At 32.9% G+C, this 16,944-nt stretch overlaps 2 protein-coding genes across 5 annotated transcripts; both read left to right on the top strand.

Annotated features, from left to right (window-relative positions):
• Positions 1-1,153: 1,153 nt before the first annotated feature.
• Positions 1,154-4,991, top strand: LOC101244908 (uncharacterized). 2 transcript variants are annotated; one of them, XM_004248055.5, is made up of 4 exons: positions 1,154-1,661; positions 2,841-2,890; positions 3,324-3,401; positions 3,578-4,991. In XM_004248055.5, exons 1-4 carry the CDS (start codon positions 1,488-1,490, stop codon positions 4,515-4,517), a joined length of 1,242 nt encoding a protein of 413 aa, XP_004248103.1. In that variant the 5' UTR covers positions 1,154-1,487; the 3' UTR covers positions 4,518-4,991. The 2 variants fall into 2 exon arrangements, with proteins under 2 accessions (XP_004248103.1, XP_069145862.1); XM_069289761.1 differs by lacking the exon at positions 2,841-2,890 and having other exon boundaries at positions 1,178-1,661.
• Positions 4,992-9,237: 4,246 nt separating this feature from the next.
• Positions 9,238-16,434, top strand: LOC101254342 (uncharacterized). Of its 3 annotated transcripts, XM_026028004.2 has the most exons (17): positions 9,238-9,497; positions 10,652-10,798; positions 11,115-11,216; positions 11,321-11,428; positions 11,579-11,614; positions 11,752-11,862; positions 11,984-12,067; positions 12,169-12,287; positions 12,695-12,796; positions 12,964-13,080; positions 13,164-13,229; positions 13,416-13,482; positions 13,823-13,876; positions 14,520-14,609; positions 15,289-15,315; positions 15,424-15,450; positions 15,782-16,434. In XM_026028004.2, exons 3-17 carry the CDS (start codon positions 11,157-11,159, stop codon positions 15,941-15,943), a joined length of 1,230 nt encoding a protein of 409 aa, XP_025883789.1. In that variant the 5' UTR covers positions 9,238-9,497; positions 10,652-10,798; positions 11,115-11,156; the 3' UTR covers positions 15,944-16,434. The 3 variants fall into 3 exon arrangements, with proteins under 3 accessions (XP_025883789.1, XP_010327022.1, XP_010327027.1); XM_010328720.4 differs by lacking the exon at positions 10,652-10,798; XM_010328725.4 differs by lacking the exons at positions 10,652-10,798; positions 15,424-15,450 and having other exon boundaries at positions 15,782-16,291.
• The last annotated feature ends 510 nt before the right edge of the window (positions 16,435-16,944 follow it).

Consider the following 16,944-nt stretch of genomic DNA (forward strand, 5'->3'; position numbering starts at 1 on the left):
TTTGTTAAAAAAGTTGGTGTATGATTATAAGCATAAATCAGTAGCTACAAACTAATTTGGAGCTCCTAGTGACGATATTTAGAAGATCATCGTTGAAGGACTTTGAGAAAAACTTAAAGAAATCATGAAACGATTTTGTGATATAAAAAAGAAAAATAACAAAATAAAATGAATTAATTATATAATCTCCTGTGAGATACTGTCACATGGACTATTTAATTCAATTTTAGTTATTTTATGTCTTTTTTCTTGAGCCCTTACGCGTCTACAAAATGTGTATTGACCTTCTTGGACAGGTCAACATGTAAAGGTCACAAAATATCGTAAATAAAAAAATTCAGAGGGGTAAAATTCCCGTGAAGTATAAGTGTGTAGTGAAGAATTTACTGATTGGTTAGGGAGACATTTGACTATTTTCTCTTGTTTGGTTTGATGCATTTTAAAATAAAGTGCATTAAAAATATTATTTACAAAAATACACTTCATTATTACGGTGGAAAAGTTATAAAAAAAGATATTCAGGGCAACTGGGTCTTTGGTTAAGTTAATGGTGCATTAAAATTATTACATTGCTAATACCTAGAAATTCATGATATTATCAATACACACTTTAGTACACAATACAGTGTATAACCAATGCAAACGTTGGTTATACATAGGTTGAAAAAGACTACCAAACAAGTTACTAATAATACACGAGACTAATGCATACATTACTTTTTTTTAAGGAAAAATGCACAAGTATCTCGTTAACCTATGGCCGAAATCTCAGAGACACACTTATGCTATACTAAGGTCCTATTACCCCTTTTCGGCCTACGTGACACTTAGTATAATATAAGTGTGTCTCTGAGATTTCGGGCATAGATTGAGGGGTACTTGTGCACTATCCCTTTTTTAATACATTCTACCATATAACTCTTATAGTATATCTGTATTGCATGCATAATTCACCTTTTAGTGCAGATTTATCACAGTATTACTATGTATTGCTATAAATGAAGAAAAAAAGAAGAAGTAATTATTAAGTAATTTTTCCAATAACTATTAAGTCAAGAAAAGCAATAGGATGTCTCTTTTGGGCTCCTCCAATATTGGGCCCAATTCAGATTTCATTTCTAAAGCCCAATTTTCAACTTGAAACACAAAAAAAGTTCATATTCTTCTTCAATCTTTTTTTTTTCCTTTTCCATTAAAAACCATTTTTGTATAATCAGATTTCCTCTTCTTCTTTCTTCTTCACCTCACAAAAGTTTTCTAATAAATCACTTTTTTGCTCACCGGAAAATCCTCTTTTTTTACCGATCAAGTTCATCGGAGTAGCGCCGACGTGATCGTATCGGTGATTAACGCTAACTTGCACGCGGTTCAAAATATTCTAAACCCGGTCAGTTTCTCCGGTGCCGGTGGTGGTTGAAGCTAACGTGCGCATGGTACAAAATTGTTAAACTTCGATTCCTTTAAAATCATCTGAGCCGTCCACGTGGATGGAGACTGTTGAGAACCGTACACGTATGAGGGAAGAAGTGGGGCCCAGACAGAAGATGTGGGGTACGTGGGAGGAATTAATCCTAGGTGGCGCTATTCTCCGGCATGGGATACAAGACTGGAACGTCGTCGCTTTGGAGCTTCGTTCTCGTAACTTTTACTTCACCCCTCAGGTTCACATTAATTTACGTTAAGTGCCACTCTAAATATTTTATTCCACCCTTCATTTTTTAAGAAAATGACTATTATTAAATAAATTAGTAAAAGTGAATACTAATGTTTGGTCTAATAATATGAGTTACTATTTGATATAACGATTAATGTAGTACCTAACTTTTAAAAATTATTTTATTTTTTTTCTTATGTAGAAAAGAAAATAGATTTTGTGGTGGCCCTTGTAGTAACTAATTTGGATAAGTCAATTATAAATTGTTTTAAAATAGAGACTATGTTTATAAATAATACTATCTCAAAGTTGTATTGTGTTTGGTTCTCTATTAACATTTCTCATTTCAAAGATTTTACGCTAGAGACCGAGTTTATTTAAAAAACAACCTATTCTATCGTAACTTTAGCTAATCAGAAATTTAAATGAATGAATGTTTTTTCCCGTCTTCCCAAATCAATTTAGCAAAGACAAGTGGTAGTGAAGTAATAGTGTTTGTGTTGATGAATAATCTTTTAAATAGAACAAAAAATTAGAGGTAACCACTATTCCTCATTACGATATTTACTCTTGAAATACAGGGTAAGCCAGCGAATAGAAAGAAAGTGTAAGTAAGGAATTCTATTCGCGTACCAATCAACAATATCACTTATTTTGACAATTTGAATAATACCTAATCCCCGCCATCAATCTATAAATTTTCATTTTCCGCAATTTTGGTTGTCAAGTCGAGATATGAGTGTATAGGGGCGCCAGACTCTCTGTGCTGTGATGGGTTCTGCCATGTGAAAGCGGTGAACTGCTTGTCAGGGCTAGGCTAAACCATGATGCTGTGTTACTAGGCTTCGCCTCTCCCTTCACTATGAAAGTCTCGCTCCTATTCTTTAAGAAAAAGATGGAAACTGCACACCACCCTTCCCGCAAACCTCACTTATGAGATTACATTGTAATGTTATAAGCAGATAAATTCTAGAGGAATAGCTCATTGAGGATACATGAGATTGCCCCGTATAAGGACAGTACCTAGTTTCACATATATAGTGAAACCGTTGGGAAATGATACAAGTAATCTATTTCACTGGCCTGTTGTCTTTCTTGATCTCCTCTTATTCACCATCCTTATCTTATAAAGCATATAATTACATCTATCAAATGTTGATTTGAAAAAAAAAATACTTAATTGCAGGCCTGCAAAGCCAAGTATGAGGATTTACAAAAGCGTTACGCGGGCTGCAAGTGAGTCAAGTTCTTCGAACTCATGAGCTAATTTAATTTTCTGCATTGAGTTCATGTCACAGCTATGGTTTCTAAAAATGCTTAGTTCATCTTATGACTGCTATACTAGTATAATCGTAGCACGTGCCAAAAGAATTGGCTTTGAATTTAGTATGCCTAAGATCGATACTATGCTTTGGTATGTGGTATTCGAGCCAAGAGTCCTCTGGAAACAACCTCTCTACCTCCAATAGGTAGGGGTAAGGTATGCGTACACTCTACTATGCCCTTAACCGTACTTGTGGATTTCACTAGGTATGTTGTTGTATATTAAGGTTTGGGATTGATTTATGGTTACTTTTCACTTGATATGTTATGGGAGAAAAATTTACACATTAGGACTTTATCCTTTACTCTAATTGATGTTTCATTTTATTACCTTTCGCTTTCTTAGTGCTTGGTTTGAAGAGCTAAGAAAGAGACGAGTTGAAGAACTGAAGCGAGAATTGGAGAAATCGGAAAGCTCAATTGGGTTAGTATAATGATTCTCCGTCTTTAGTTTGTGCTTCCCAAATACATCATGTTTTAAGTTTCTTGACCATACTGAGTGTATGTAGATTTCCGCAGCTTAACAGGCGGTTTCTGATTTGAGAACTTTGTCCTTTCAGTTTAAGTTTTCTAGCTCAATTTTTATGTGTTGAATCTCAGGTCTCTCATCACAAAGATTGAAAGCTTGAAGGCTGAGAAAGAACGGTCTTCTCAGATTAATTATGGTTCCTGTATTCACACTGAATCTCCCGCTCGTGTAAAGTCAGAATGCATGGAATCTATTGGCAAAGATGGCATATGCGCTGGCAACTTCATGCTAGACAGTACTAGGACTAACTTTTCGCCTGAGCTTGAGAGTCCTGCAGTAGCTTCGGCTAATGAGATAGACTCAAAGCTAGAATGCTCGGAGTCTTGTGAGCCAGATGAAATACTAAACATAAGCAATCAAGCAGAGACTACCAATGGAAATGGAAGAGGGGCTTTGAGTAAGAGAAAAGGTAAGAGAAAAAGGAAAGAAGTCGTTTCAGATGTCAAAAGGAGTATTCAGGAGAGCGACAATGTGTGCTCAATCAGTGGCATCTCCCCTTCCAACGGTAAGGACACATCAACCAGTTGCGACCCAAGTATTAAGCCTACTGCAACGGAGGATGATAAAGAAGGATTATCTAGGTTGATGAATGAGGATTTGATGGCAATTTTCAATTCCATCACACAGAATGAAGCGGCTATGGTCTTTAGGCATCGTCGTGATAGTCAGAAAAGAGCTAAATACAAGGAAATGATCAAGCAGCATATGGATATTGAAACTGTAAGATCAAGACTAGTCAGCTGTTCCATCAAATCACCAGGTGAACTCTTTAGGGATTTACTTTTACTAGCAACCAACGCCATTGTATTTTATTCGAAGAGGACGACAGAACACAAGTCAGCTGTGGCTCTCAGAGACGTCGTCACTAAAGTATATCATGACCATTATAAAAGCTCTTACCACACAACTACTTCTTCTCAACTCACATTCTCAACAACAGGTAATCTGCCCGTGAAGCCAAGAAGTGCTCGCCCTCGTCCCTCCAAATTCAAACTTCAATCCAATTCTTGAAACAATGTAAATAGCATTGCAGGAATCATTCGATGAGATGATCATAAACAAAGTGATGCTGATTCCGAGGCTCGATTGTAGTCATTGTTAGGTGACTCACAGCCTCCCTCTCGCCCAAATAAATGAAATGGGATGAATCAAATCAATAAGCTTTTTGATTGATTCAGGGCGCAGCGAAGCCAGCTGCTAAGAAAGGGTACAACAGACATGGCAAGCCCGTGTGGGGATCGGTTGATGGATCTGTTAATCCAAGATACACGACTTAAAACTCCGTTTGAGGAGGAACATTGATCTGAGGTGATTTGCAGGTTGCTTAGTCCTCTTGTTCATGTACAAATTTTCTTCCCCATTCCCCAACCCTATACCTTTCATGGTCATTTTGCAACTAGACTCCAAATGTGAAGATCATTACAAGTTAATACTTAGTTCCAAATTCAGTTAGACATTTATAAAATGGAGACTTCTTCATTGTTACAGATCTGAGTATATGCTATTTCTAAATTCTGAATCATATTCAGGGAACTACTAGTAATAAAAAGGTTTTTAGCCAAAAGTATGATGGAGTTTCATTGATGCGTTAATTAATAAATTTCTTAGCTCAGTGGTTTTCATGGTAGAGTTTCAAAAAAAATTATGATGGAGTTCCAAAATCAAATGATTGAACAATCGGGAGCGATTTACTCATGATATTTTGTTGACATCCACAAAATATCTAATGAATTGTCCAAGTTCATATAAGGAGGCCAATCCATTCCCCGACCACGTGGGACTTTAATCCACCCTAATATCCCTTTTATGCCTAGGTTGGAGCTTGGACCGAGAGTCCAAACATGATGGACCTGATTTTAATATCATGTAAAGATATGACACCTAGACCTAACTCAACCTCAAAAGTTAGCTCACGAGGAGAAGATTTATCAAGTCCATATAAGGAAATCATCAGTTCATTCCTCAACCAATTAGGAACAATATATATTCCTTGCTCACTATCAAATAATCATTTATTCACAAACTTTGTGTCGAAAATTTGTTTTTCTTTGGACGACAAAACATCCATTTTTCTTGTGTGTTTTCGTGGACTTGCTAAAATTGTTGTCATAAAAAGAAAAAGAATATTAAAGCGCAATGTGTATGTGACTATGACAACCAATAATATCCACGAAAATTCTTCCCTCAATCCACAGTGTTTGTCATGGTAATGTCATGCACACCCCTTCAGGAAAATTTAATACAAGGTGAATTTGACTAATATAAACTTACTATACCAAGAATACATTACTTTTCAATTGAACTACACTATCATTAAGCGCAAAATTGGAAAAAAAATAATTAATTATTTCTTAATTATTTAAATTGATAATTAATTTTTGATATTTATTTTAAATATATCTACCAAATAATTGTGGTGGAAGGGAGTATAATAGGACTAGAATTGACTTTTGCAATATGGAGTTAAAAGGAGGAAATTAAATATTCCTTCTTGTCCTTTTAGTTATCATTATTAATATTATTATTAAAAATAATTGAACCCGAAAAATTATTTTGAAAAATAAAAAAAATAAAGCTGTTTAATATTTCAATAAAATATAACTGAATTTGATGGAAAAGACACATAAATACGGAATGAACGTTTATTGAGGAGAGTAATTAATTTAGTGAAAGAATTTTAAAAATTTATATCAATAGAAGTAAATTAGTCAAATTGTTCCTATCAAAATCCATATCCCAATTTATTTGTGATCAAGATGTAATTATTGTTATTACTCTTCTTTATCAATAGATAGAGAGATCATTTTCGAAAAATAAAAATAAAAATGAAGAATTATGTCGAAATATTTTAGATAATCGAAGTACGATCACAGACGTAATAAAAAGTACCAACAAATTTCCTTGTTTTAAGTTAAAAGTTCTCCATATTTTTTCAATCGAACTTGTTACACGAAATATATTTAATATAATTTACTTTTTAAAAATAGCTTGAGTGATTATATTAAAACAAATTTTATTAAAAATACAAAACCAAAAAAAAAAAAAAAATCCCTATCAAAAGTCACAGGTCGTTGTTCCTTTTTTATTTTATCATACAAAAGGCAAAGACACACTCGTGGTTTTTCATCAACTCACATTATTTATGTTGGATGTGATCTTCCCATAAAACAACTTTAAAGAAAAAAAAGATTATTTCATATGGAATTTAGATAATTTAATAGAAGTGTTCATTTAAAATAACTGATTTAAAATAATTGTTATTTTTAAAAATAAAAAAGTAAAATATAATTAATTATTATTATTTCTAATAGTTTTTTAGCTTAAAATAAAGCATATTTAAGTAGTTTGAAAAAGAGAATACAGATAAAGAGCATTAAACCTAACAAAAATAATGTGAAATGAAAAGTACTATATAACATACATATGAATAAATAGATGACAATAAAATAATGTGATATTCAGAGTATAGAAACACTAAAACTTACACTCCAAATAATTAATCTTGATCCTTCGATTTAATACTGATTTTGCTGTAAATTTCGTCAATCAGTATTATATCATCTATAACTAAAGTTATTTCTCGATATAAATATATCATATTTAGATAATTTTATTTATCGATTTTTAAGAAATAATATGTTAGGTCAATATTAACGGAGTAAATATATACGAAAAAATAATTTTTAAAAATGGGTAGTTTAAAAGATAATGTCATCTGGTTAGTATTGCTTCTTGTGATCATTATAATTACAAAAATAATTAGAAAAAATGATTAATTTAAGTTACATGCTCAATACAAATTTTCTAGTTTTATATTTGAAGCTCCACCTACATCTTGAAAAAAGGAAAAAAAAAACACCTACTGCCAATAGTAGCTTTTACTTTAATTACTACTTTTTGTGATTATTATTATACTTCCTTTAAATAATTTGGAAATTAGTTGTCAAATCAACATATTTGATTGGTCCAAAGACATTTGTTGTATACCATATTTTTAGTACTAGTATTTTTTAAATTTTGAATATTTATTTGGCGAAAAGATTTTGTATCGGAATTTAAATTTTTATTTATAAAATAATAAATGTAGTGCATAATACCCATAAACAATACTTAACTATACACGAAAATGTACTTATACTTTCTAAAATATGATTTTTTTTTTTTTAATATAAAGTTTGTCACGTCTATAATTTAAGGAGGCGCGATAAGCACCTAATGTCTTTCTTGACTGAGCAAATCAAACGTAAACCTTATAATTAGAATCATAAAATATTGGTTCGAACAAAAATTACTCTATAAATATAAATATATATATATATATATATATATATATATATATATGTATGTATGTATGTATGTATGTATGTATGTATGTATGTATGTATGTATGTGATATATGTAAATAAGGACAAGTAAAATAGTAGTATCAAGTTTTTATGAGAGGGTTACGTAAGAAGAATTGAAGAATTTTGTAAGAAATAATATTGACTAAAATGAAATGCGTGTTTTTGAATTCAAAGATGACAACGTTAGAAAATTTTGACATTAACATTAAAGAAAAAATTCAAAAAACATAAAATTAAGACGTGAACTTAAATAAATATATTGTCTTTACATATATTAAAGAAATTGGGAATACAAAACAAAAATTGTGTTTAAATATCTATAGATTTTTCCTTTTCTCATTCATGATAGAAACCTAATATATAGAGTCAAGAAAATAGTTATTTTAGTGTTATCGTATTTTATGATCAAATATATCCTTTAAATTTAATTTTAAAATAAAATATGAAAATGCTACAATTCCTTTAATTTCATTTCGCCTTACCATCTCACTCATATAAATTATAATTGTCGAATAAGTGAAGAAGAATTTAAAAAAAGCTATATATAAATTTAAGTTGTGACAAAAATTTTTTGTTGATAACCTAACAAAACAGTGAAGATGTTATGTTTATTACTAATTATATAATTCTGCATGAACAAAACAAATCATAATTGTAATTAAGATTGTTGAGACTGACCTACTAACAACCATTTATAATTGAAAAATAAGATTAGTTATCATATGAATTAGAATTAAACATGTTGTCTTATCTGTCCAAATTTAACATTTTCTTCTCTAGTGACTTATAAATTATTATAATAAAAAAAATTTCGTTAAAAACTTTTAAAGGTGGTCACATCAATAAAAATCAAAATACTTCCTTCCTCCCACTTATATAGCCCTTTCTTGATTTCGAAATTCAAAGATATCAATTTTTAATAATAATTTTTTTATATATATTTTGAATTATTAATTAACATGATCTATATTATTATTTACATAATTTTTAAATATATAAATTTTAATTTTTAAAAATTGAAATTTTCATAAGCAAAATATCAATTAAATACAAATTGTCTGATTTTTAAAAAATAAAAAGTGTCACGTAAATATCCGTTAGAATCTTTCAGTGGTTTGAGCTACATGGAAGTATCAAGTTCGAAATCTCTTGTCAACGAAGGTAAGGCGATTGAATTTTTGGTTGAGCTCGTCGCCCGGGCTTATTTAATGCGAGTTACTTCTTCTATGTAATTTGTGAGCTATTGCATAAGATCGAGGGTTTTTCCTGTGCGCACCCTAAAGTATAGTGACCGTAGATTTTCCTTGTCATAATTTTTTTAAAAAAAAAGTATCACGTAAATTTGAATTTTTTTTTATAAATATAAAAAAGACAAAGCAAGTTTTATGGCGGTGTGTTTTTCCTAGTGGTAACATGTGTCTAAGCTCCAATTAAACGTGGCACTTTCAACAGTTTTGTCTCTCTCAAACTCAAAGACCCTTTCTCCATATCTCTGTATACATAAAATATACACTCATTCTACACAAATTCAAACTCTTTATATACACATTTCCCCCCATTTTAATCGGTGATATACTATATCCCTTTTTTTTTAAAAAATAAAAATAAAATTATTCTTAATGGGGACTTTCATCTGAATTTTGAGGTATTTTCTCTGTTTCTTTATCTTCTATGCTTTCATTAAATTTTTTTTTTTCAGATGCATGAGCTGAAATATTTATTGTGTACTATTTAATTGAAAAAAGTCACGAGTAACGTTTTTTTCTGTTCATTTAATTGTTCCAGAATTTTGAATTTATAAAGTTTCTGTTAAGACATTACTAGTTCATTTAATTAATTGATTTTTAACTCTTCAAATGGATTTAATACGTTTCATTTTTAGATATCGGCATTAAATGTGATTTGTTTTTTTTTTTAAATTTGGATAAAAAAAAGTTTGAGTTCTAACTTTGTTATTTCTATGAAATCTATTTTTGCAGAAAAATACTGATAATTCGGTGAGGATATTTTATTTATTTTTTTACTAATTTTTTTTTCTGTGTTCTTTGATGATTTTTGGAATTTAGAGATGTTGAGTAATCACTCAATGGATTGAAATTTTTTGAATTTTTTGTTGTTGTCCGCTTATATTTCTCGTGGAATGGAATAAATAAATAAATAAATATATATATATTGTTTAATGCCTGCATGCAAAATTTAATAAAAAAAATGTTTATTCAATTTTGATGCAAGAACCTTAATTCTGGAATTGTATTCCTGTTTTTTTATTTTTTTTAATTATGATATCTCCTTTATATTTAGTTCCATTTTTCTCGAGCCTTTTCATGATCGTGGGGTTTGGACCAGCTTTCGCGCACCTCGATTAAATTTCAGGGGATACCTGTACCTCCTACAGGTCGCAGATAACTCTGTCCACCAAGGCTAGGACAAATAGGAAAAATCACCTAGTGTTTTTTTGGTCTCCGCTCACAAGAATTCTAATAGATACTATATCTGCCACCCATAGTTACAATTATTCCACTGTTACCCGTGTTAAAATCCGTAAAGTTTAAATCTTGAATCGGCTCAAGCCTAATAAGCTTCTTGAATAGGTCTTCCAGAGGACATTAGAGTTTAGAACTACAATTATTTCAGTGTCAAGAAGTGTTGGATCTGCTCGGGCCTCGGAAGAAGCTTCTTGAATAGGTCTTCCAAACGACATTTAAGTTTCGATTCTCATGGTTGTGTGCCTGACATGGCATTTTCACACTTGAACACTTGTTGTTTTCAGTTCTCTTATTCATATTACATTATGGCCAGCCTTAGTAGAAGTTGGTAGCTGCACCTCTTTTCGATCGTGATGACACCGGTAGTTGTGAGCAGAAACGACGAGCAAGTAGTGCCACGGGGATACAAAATGTGACTTGTTGTATGATGGTCGGTGGAGTGCCCTGACTTGGTGTGCGCGTGAGTAACTCACTTCATGTTTTGTAGAGCACTGAATATAAAGCCTTTTAGTCTCTTTCTCCCCGCGTTATAGATTTATAGCATAGAACACATGGTGTGCCACGAGATACTGCTTTGCGCTGCACTTATACCCAATTAACTAGTCCAAGTTCCGAAATTTTGTTTGGACATCAGAGCACAATTTGAATTATTGCAGTACGGTCAAACAAGGAGCATGTTGTAGATATTGATCCACTTTTTACATAAATAGGCTATTTCTCGTAAACACTTTTTACTGTTCCACACTAATTTGTTTATCAAACTGTTATTATTGCAGCTTGTAATGAGCAACCTTTGTTATATCATAGCATAGTCACCTATGAGAGCATCTATCATGGCGGTGTCGTCAACGAAGAAAAAGAGTGTCTTTGTTGACAGGGTATGTGAATGCATAGTGGGATTAAAATCTCACAAATAATATATTCCCTCTTTTGGAACATCCAAGTTTACTGTATATTGAACTATTGAGGAGCGGAATTGCAGGCAACATGTGGAGTAAAGGTGAAGCAGATTGCTTTTATGGGGATTATATGTACAATTATGTTTTTGATTGTGTATAGGACCACTAACTATCAGTATCGACAAACGGAGGTATGATGGTGCTACCATTTGTTCGTTACATAATTTTCCGTTTATTTATATGATTGAATGTGAGAAAAGTAGAGATACGTTACATTGTGCCCGAGAACTATACAACCAGCCACATTCCTGATAATCATACTTCCTTGTGTACCTTTTCAGATGGAGTCGAAATCGGATCCATTTTATTCTTCGAAGGTAGTTGCATTTTTGCTCTTCTTTATATATAAATTTGTCCGACGCTTATTAGCTTCCTGTTCTTGATGAGCTGAAGTATTTTGTGGATAACAGTTTGTATCAATTGTCACTCTAATGCATTCTGTTCTTGCATCCAGGATTCTGATGTAGATATTACAAGTTTCAACAGTTTGCCTCGTGGTATTATCCACGCGAGTTCGGATCTAGAGTTAAAGCCTCTTTGGTCTACAAGTAATTCAAAGTCCAAGGTGTTTCTCTACTCATTAAGTGTTGAATAAATATATTATCCTCCTTTAGTATCTCTTATTATCATTGTTACTAGTTTTTCTCTTCCGCTCAGTTTTTCTCCCTCCATGTTACCCTTTTCAGGATAGTGTTTCTAGTTCTCGTAACCTGTTGGCAATGGCAGTTGGTATTAAACAAAAGAAGAATGTCGATACTCTTGTCCAAAAGGTATAACATCTTACTCGTCTTTGTTTTTGGGAAAACTTGTAATTGACTAATCTTTTTTCTGATTTTCAGTCATGTCTGATGCGTGATTTACTTCAATTCAGTTTCTTTCAGAGAATTTTACAATCATCTTGTTTCACTATGATGGACATGTTGATGGCTGGTGGGACCTCAAATGGAGTAAAGAAGCCGTTCATATTGTTGCAAACAACCAAACTAAATGGTACGAACATTGTGAATGATTTCGAATTAGCTGAAGTGTGTGTAGTTGAACACGGCGACTTCTGTCTTCCTAATCCCGTGGGGAGATCAAGCAGGCTGATATTCACTATGACTGGAGGGGGTGGGGGTCTTTAGTATCTTAATTTGCGGACGAGTGATTGTTCTGCTCTTCAATAGAGAAACCGTGCAGAGTAGTAGTCGGGGTTTCCATTGCTGGAAGTGAGTCTGTTAATAACCTCTAATGCGTTTGATGTTGAAAAATTAATTGAAATACAAATCTCGTATTCTCTCTACGATTGGAACCCCTCCTTTTATGCTGAACTTTCTTCTCGTGAAAATTACGATCAGCTTGTAAACTTGTGAAGTAGTAGAACTCATTGGTACTGTTGTGAATTCCTTTTTACGCAGGTGGTTTGCAAAACGGTTCTTACATCCTGCTGCTGTTTCCATATACGATTACATTTTCCTTTGGGATGAAGATTTGGGCGTGAAGAATTTCCATCCTGGAAGGTGAAATGCTTGCATAAAATATGTCCTAATTTACATATATATAATCTTCAGATAAACATATTTGATATAAGTTTCTAATTTAATCCTGGTGAACTTTTGTTTTTATAGTTCAATCAACTTTTGCTGGATGTTAATTTTTTTTTTCCCATATACTTTTGTTTTTTCAGGTACCTCAAAATCGTTAAATCAGAAGGACTTGAAATTTCCCAGCCAGCCTTGGACCGGAACTCAACTGAAATACATCATAGACTCACAATAAGAAGCAAGAGAAAAAGGTTCCACAGGTTGAGCACTTATAATCCGACTCCTCAAATTTAATGTTTTGGAATATTTTGGGCGAATATTAATGCACTTCTTATTTAAACAGACGAGTGTATGATAGCAGAGGTAGTACAAAATGCTCAGGTGAAAGTGAAGGTCCTCCATGCAGTGGGTGAGCTTTATACATACAATTGTTATGAGCCGTGTGCATTTGTCAATCTGGTTAAGCTTTTGCATTCTCCTCGACATTAATTAATATAATTTGGATAAAATCTTGCTTCAAGTGTATGTTGAATTTGATGATATCTTTTTGATAATATCTACGGGAATGTGTATCATTTATATTCTTTATCTGCAGATTTGTGGAAGGGATGGCTCCAGTCTTTTCAATATCTGCTTGGGTGTGTGCTTGGCATCTTATACAGGTAAACTTCTGGTTCTGTCGGAGCTGACTACAGTTCGTGTCGAGATAAAAAGTAATTTTTGTTTAAGCTAACTTAATATTCGGAGGATTGTTCTGAGGGCAATGCGTTAGCTAAAATGCAACCGTTAACTATATCATCGTGAAATTGTGCACTTGCTAATCTTCATGACTAGCTGCTTCCCATTTCCAGTTCTGTTCCAAACTTTGTGGGATTACGTTCTACACCGTCTCATGCTGAGGAATTGTCAGCTTGTTCATTATTTTACCTGCTTTCGTTTTCAACGCATGTACAGATTCAAGCCTACTGTAACTGAATTCTGGTTACTGATTCTTTCCATCAGAATGATCTCGTTCATGGATGGGGAATGGACATGAAATTTGGTTATTGTGCACAGGTTAGATCACTTCTTTGTGGCTTCTTGGTTATACTTCAGTTTAATTTCACTTGTTAAAACGGCATAAATATGCCCTTTAACTTGGCTTCGAATCACATTCATGCCCTTCAACTTTGGATGTGCACAAGTAAACACTTAAACTTGTATAAAGTTGATTAAACGCACACGCATGTCCTACATATCATCCTATATGTCATTTTTTGTCCTACGTGGTGTCCTACGTTACGTGTATTTTGCCATGTAGGACTCATGTGTTTATTTATTTAAAAGTTGGATAGTTAAAGAGCTTGTTTTTGTATTATGAAAGTTGGAGGTCAAAAGTTAAAATTTGAAGTCAAGTTTAGGGTCCAATATATGTATTATGCCCGTTAAAACATTTGCAATTTCATCTTTTCTTACTAAACCGTCATTTACATCTAAGTCAAAACCTTATGAATTGTCCGTCAACGGCTTAGCTTTTATCAATGAACAGGGCAGCTTTTTGTGTGTTAACGGCAAGCTATGTATTAGTTTCTGGAGAGTTGTTCTCATTTAAGCTATTTAACGGGATTGAAGAATTCTGTTTAGTGTGCTGTCAATTATTATTTGGAAGTAGTGGATGCATATATGATTCTAATTTATGTGGAACTTGAAATTATTGTAGGGAGACCGAAACAAAAAAGTCGGAGTAGTTGATAGTGAATATATCGTCCACCAGGGCATTCAAACATTAGGAGGGCCATCTCTGAAGAAGGTAACCTTCCGTTACTGTATCCGTTTTAATTGGAGTTTTAAGACACTACGTTGTTGTTCTCTCTGTTTGTTATCATGTCGTATATGATTGCATTCAGGTTCTTATTCAAACTTCAGTGTAGGATGATATTTAGACGTAATACATACATAAGACACTTTAACGTGACCTCAGCTAGTAACTAAACCCTCCAACTTACTCAGTATGCACATCTAGACACTTCAACTCGTCTCCATTGTATCAGTATCATCAATCTACCTCCAAAATTGACGTGCCATGTCAGCATCTGATGCCACGAGAGACAATAAGGACGAGTTGGAGCGTTTAGTTGTCGGTTCAAGTGCCTACATGTGTGCTCCCAAAGTTAGACTGCTTAGTTGCCAACCGAGGCCAAGTTTGAATGTTTGTTTATTTATTACTGATAGAGTTAAAGTCGTATTTACTATATTTACTCGATCTGTTCAAGTTCTATGTTCTATATCGACACAATCGTTATAAATCGATTACTGGTAGATAACTATGATAAGCATTTCATAATTGGTAGTTAAATAAAAACAGTAATTACACTTACCGCACAAGAATCTTTACACTGCAGTGTGTATAACTTTAAAACTCTTACCGATATTATGACTTTGTATGCTTGTTTCTATTGCACCGCTAAAATTAGTTCATGTTTGTGCAGCCTTCAAATCTTGAAGAGTCTACGAAGGTATGTGACATCCTACTGCTCCTTTGCTTAAGCAGTTTAAGAAATTTTCGACGCTTAACTTCTGCTGATTGCCTACTTTTGTTTGATTTCTTTTCTCTTGGCCTACAGAGACACGTTGTTGACGTGCGATCAGAGGTAAGACTTAAGTTAGTGTACCATGAACTCCATCCCACATATTTTGGATGTTGTGGCATCAGTTATCTAGCTACATTCTATTACCGGTTGACACCATTTTGCAAAACTTTGATTCCGGTTACTGCTTGTTAAATTCCGTTAGGTTCTTTGTCAAATAGGTTCTTTGTCAAATACTAACAGATTTGAATCCATATTCTTTGGGGGTCTAACTTTGTTGCTTCTGTCCTCCTTGAGTTACTACACATTTTAATAAAGAAATAGAATTGGTTATGATTTGCTATCACAGAAGACACTGCAGAGTTTTTTTTCCAATTGTATTCATATGGTGCAGATTCGACGACAGTCTATGTATGAGCTACAAATATTTAAGGAACGGTGGGAACGAGCTGTGGAGGAAGACAAGAACTGGGTGGTGGATCAAGTTAAAGCAATTAGACGAAGACGTAAACGACGGCGCAAACAAATACCAAAATCACAGGTTAAGCTAAGGTAACGTTGTTTTAGCGATAATCAGAGATACGTACTATGTCTTGATCAAAGATTATAATACGAGGCTATACACTGAACCCTGAGTGTATGTCAATATTTTTCACCGTGTCATTTCCGACTCCCACGACCACGCAGTTGCAAGGGAACTTGTAAATTGTTACTGTATAGGCCTATTGAATTTCCATATAATTAGTTCATTGTTTTGATGGTTGTGGCAACTCCATTTTTTGCCTAAACGATTTTCGTTACCGATTCTTGTAGTACTTTTCGGGGGATTAGCTGAGTCCCCAGAATTGAGATGTATATTTATTTGCCAGGTTACAAGTATTGAACACTTGTGTCCATTTACGTATAGGGAAAAAACTTACTCGCACATGGTTAGGTTCGAACCCGTGTACATAACAAGGGTTCAAACTGTGTTGTTTCTATATACTAGAAGACTAGACACATGTGCCTGCTAGCACAAATTCAATATTATTTCTTTCTTTATCTTAATTTTTTTATCTTAAATTATCTGATATAGATAGAATTTGGAAAGTCCAACTCAATTTTAATATGACCTTTGGGTATTTTAAGTTATTAATTATTGTGATTTATAGTATCACAAATTTTAAATAGGCATAATATATATATTGGATCATAAACTTAGCTTTAAATTTTAACTTTGACCTTCAACTTTCATAATGCACAAACAAATATTTTAACTATATAACTTTTAAATAAATAAACACATGAGTCTTACATGATACAATACACGTAGGACACCACGTAGGACAAAAAATGACATGTAGGACGTGTGTGTCTATTTGTTCAACTTTATACAAGTTTAAGTGTGTTTGTGCACATCCAAAGTTGAAGGTTATAAATGTGATTTGAAATCACGTTAAAGGGCACATTTACGTATTATGTCTTTTAAATAATATATGTTACTCTCTTATTTAAATTTATATGATACTTTGAACTTTTTAGAATCTATAATATTTTTTGTCTTTTAGTTTTAATTTT

Source organism: Solanum lycopersicum, chromosome 10, assembly GCF_036512215.1.
Source record: "Solanum lycopersicum chromosome 10, SLM_r2.1".
NCBI classification, from domain to species: Eukaryota; Viridiplantae; Streptophyta; class Magnoliopsida; order Solanales; family Solanaceae; genus Solanum; species Solanum lycopersicum.

Coding starts and splice junctions, on each gene's coding strand:
- LOC101244908 (XM_004248055.5), top strand. CDS start 1,488: ATGGAGACTGTTGAGAACCGTACACGTATGAGGGAAGAAGTGGGGCCC. Junction 1,662..2,840: donor ACTTTTACTTCACCCCTCAG/GTTCACATTAAT, acceptor ACTTAATTGCAG/GCCTGCAAAGCCAAGTATGA. Junction 2,891..3,323: donor AAGCGTTACGCGGGCTGCAA/GTGAGTCAAGTT, acceptor TCGCTTTCTTAG/TGCTTGGTTTGAAGAGCTAA.
- LOC101254342 (XM_026028004.2), top strand. CDS start 11,157: ATGAGAGCATCTATCATGGCGGTGTCGTCAACGAAGAAAAAGAGTGTC. Junction 11,615..11,751: donor ATCCATTTTATTCTTCGAAG/GTAGTTGCATTT, acceptor TCTTGCATCCAG/GATTCTGATGTAGATATTAC. Junction 13,081..13,163: donor AAGAGAAAAAGGTTCCACAG/GTTGAGCACTTA, acceptor TTATTTAAACAG/ACGAGTGTATGATAGCAGAG.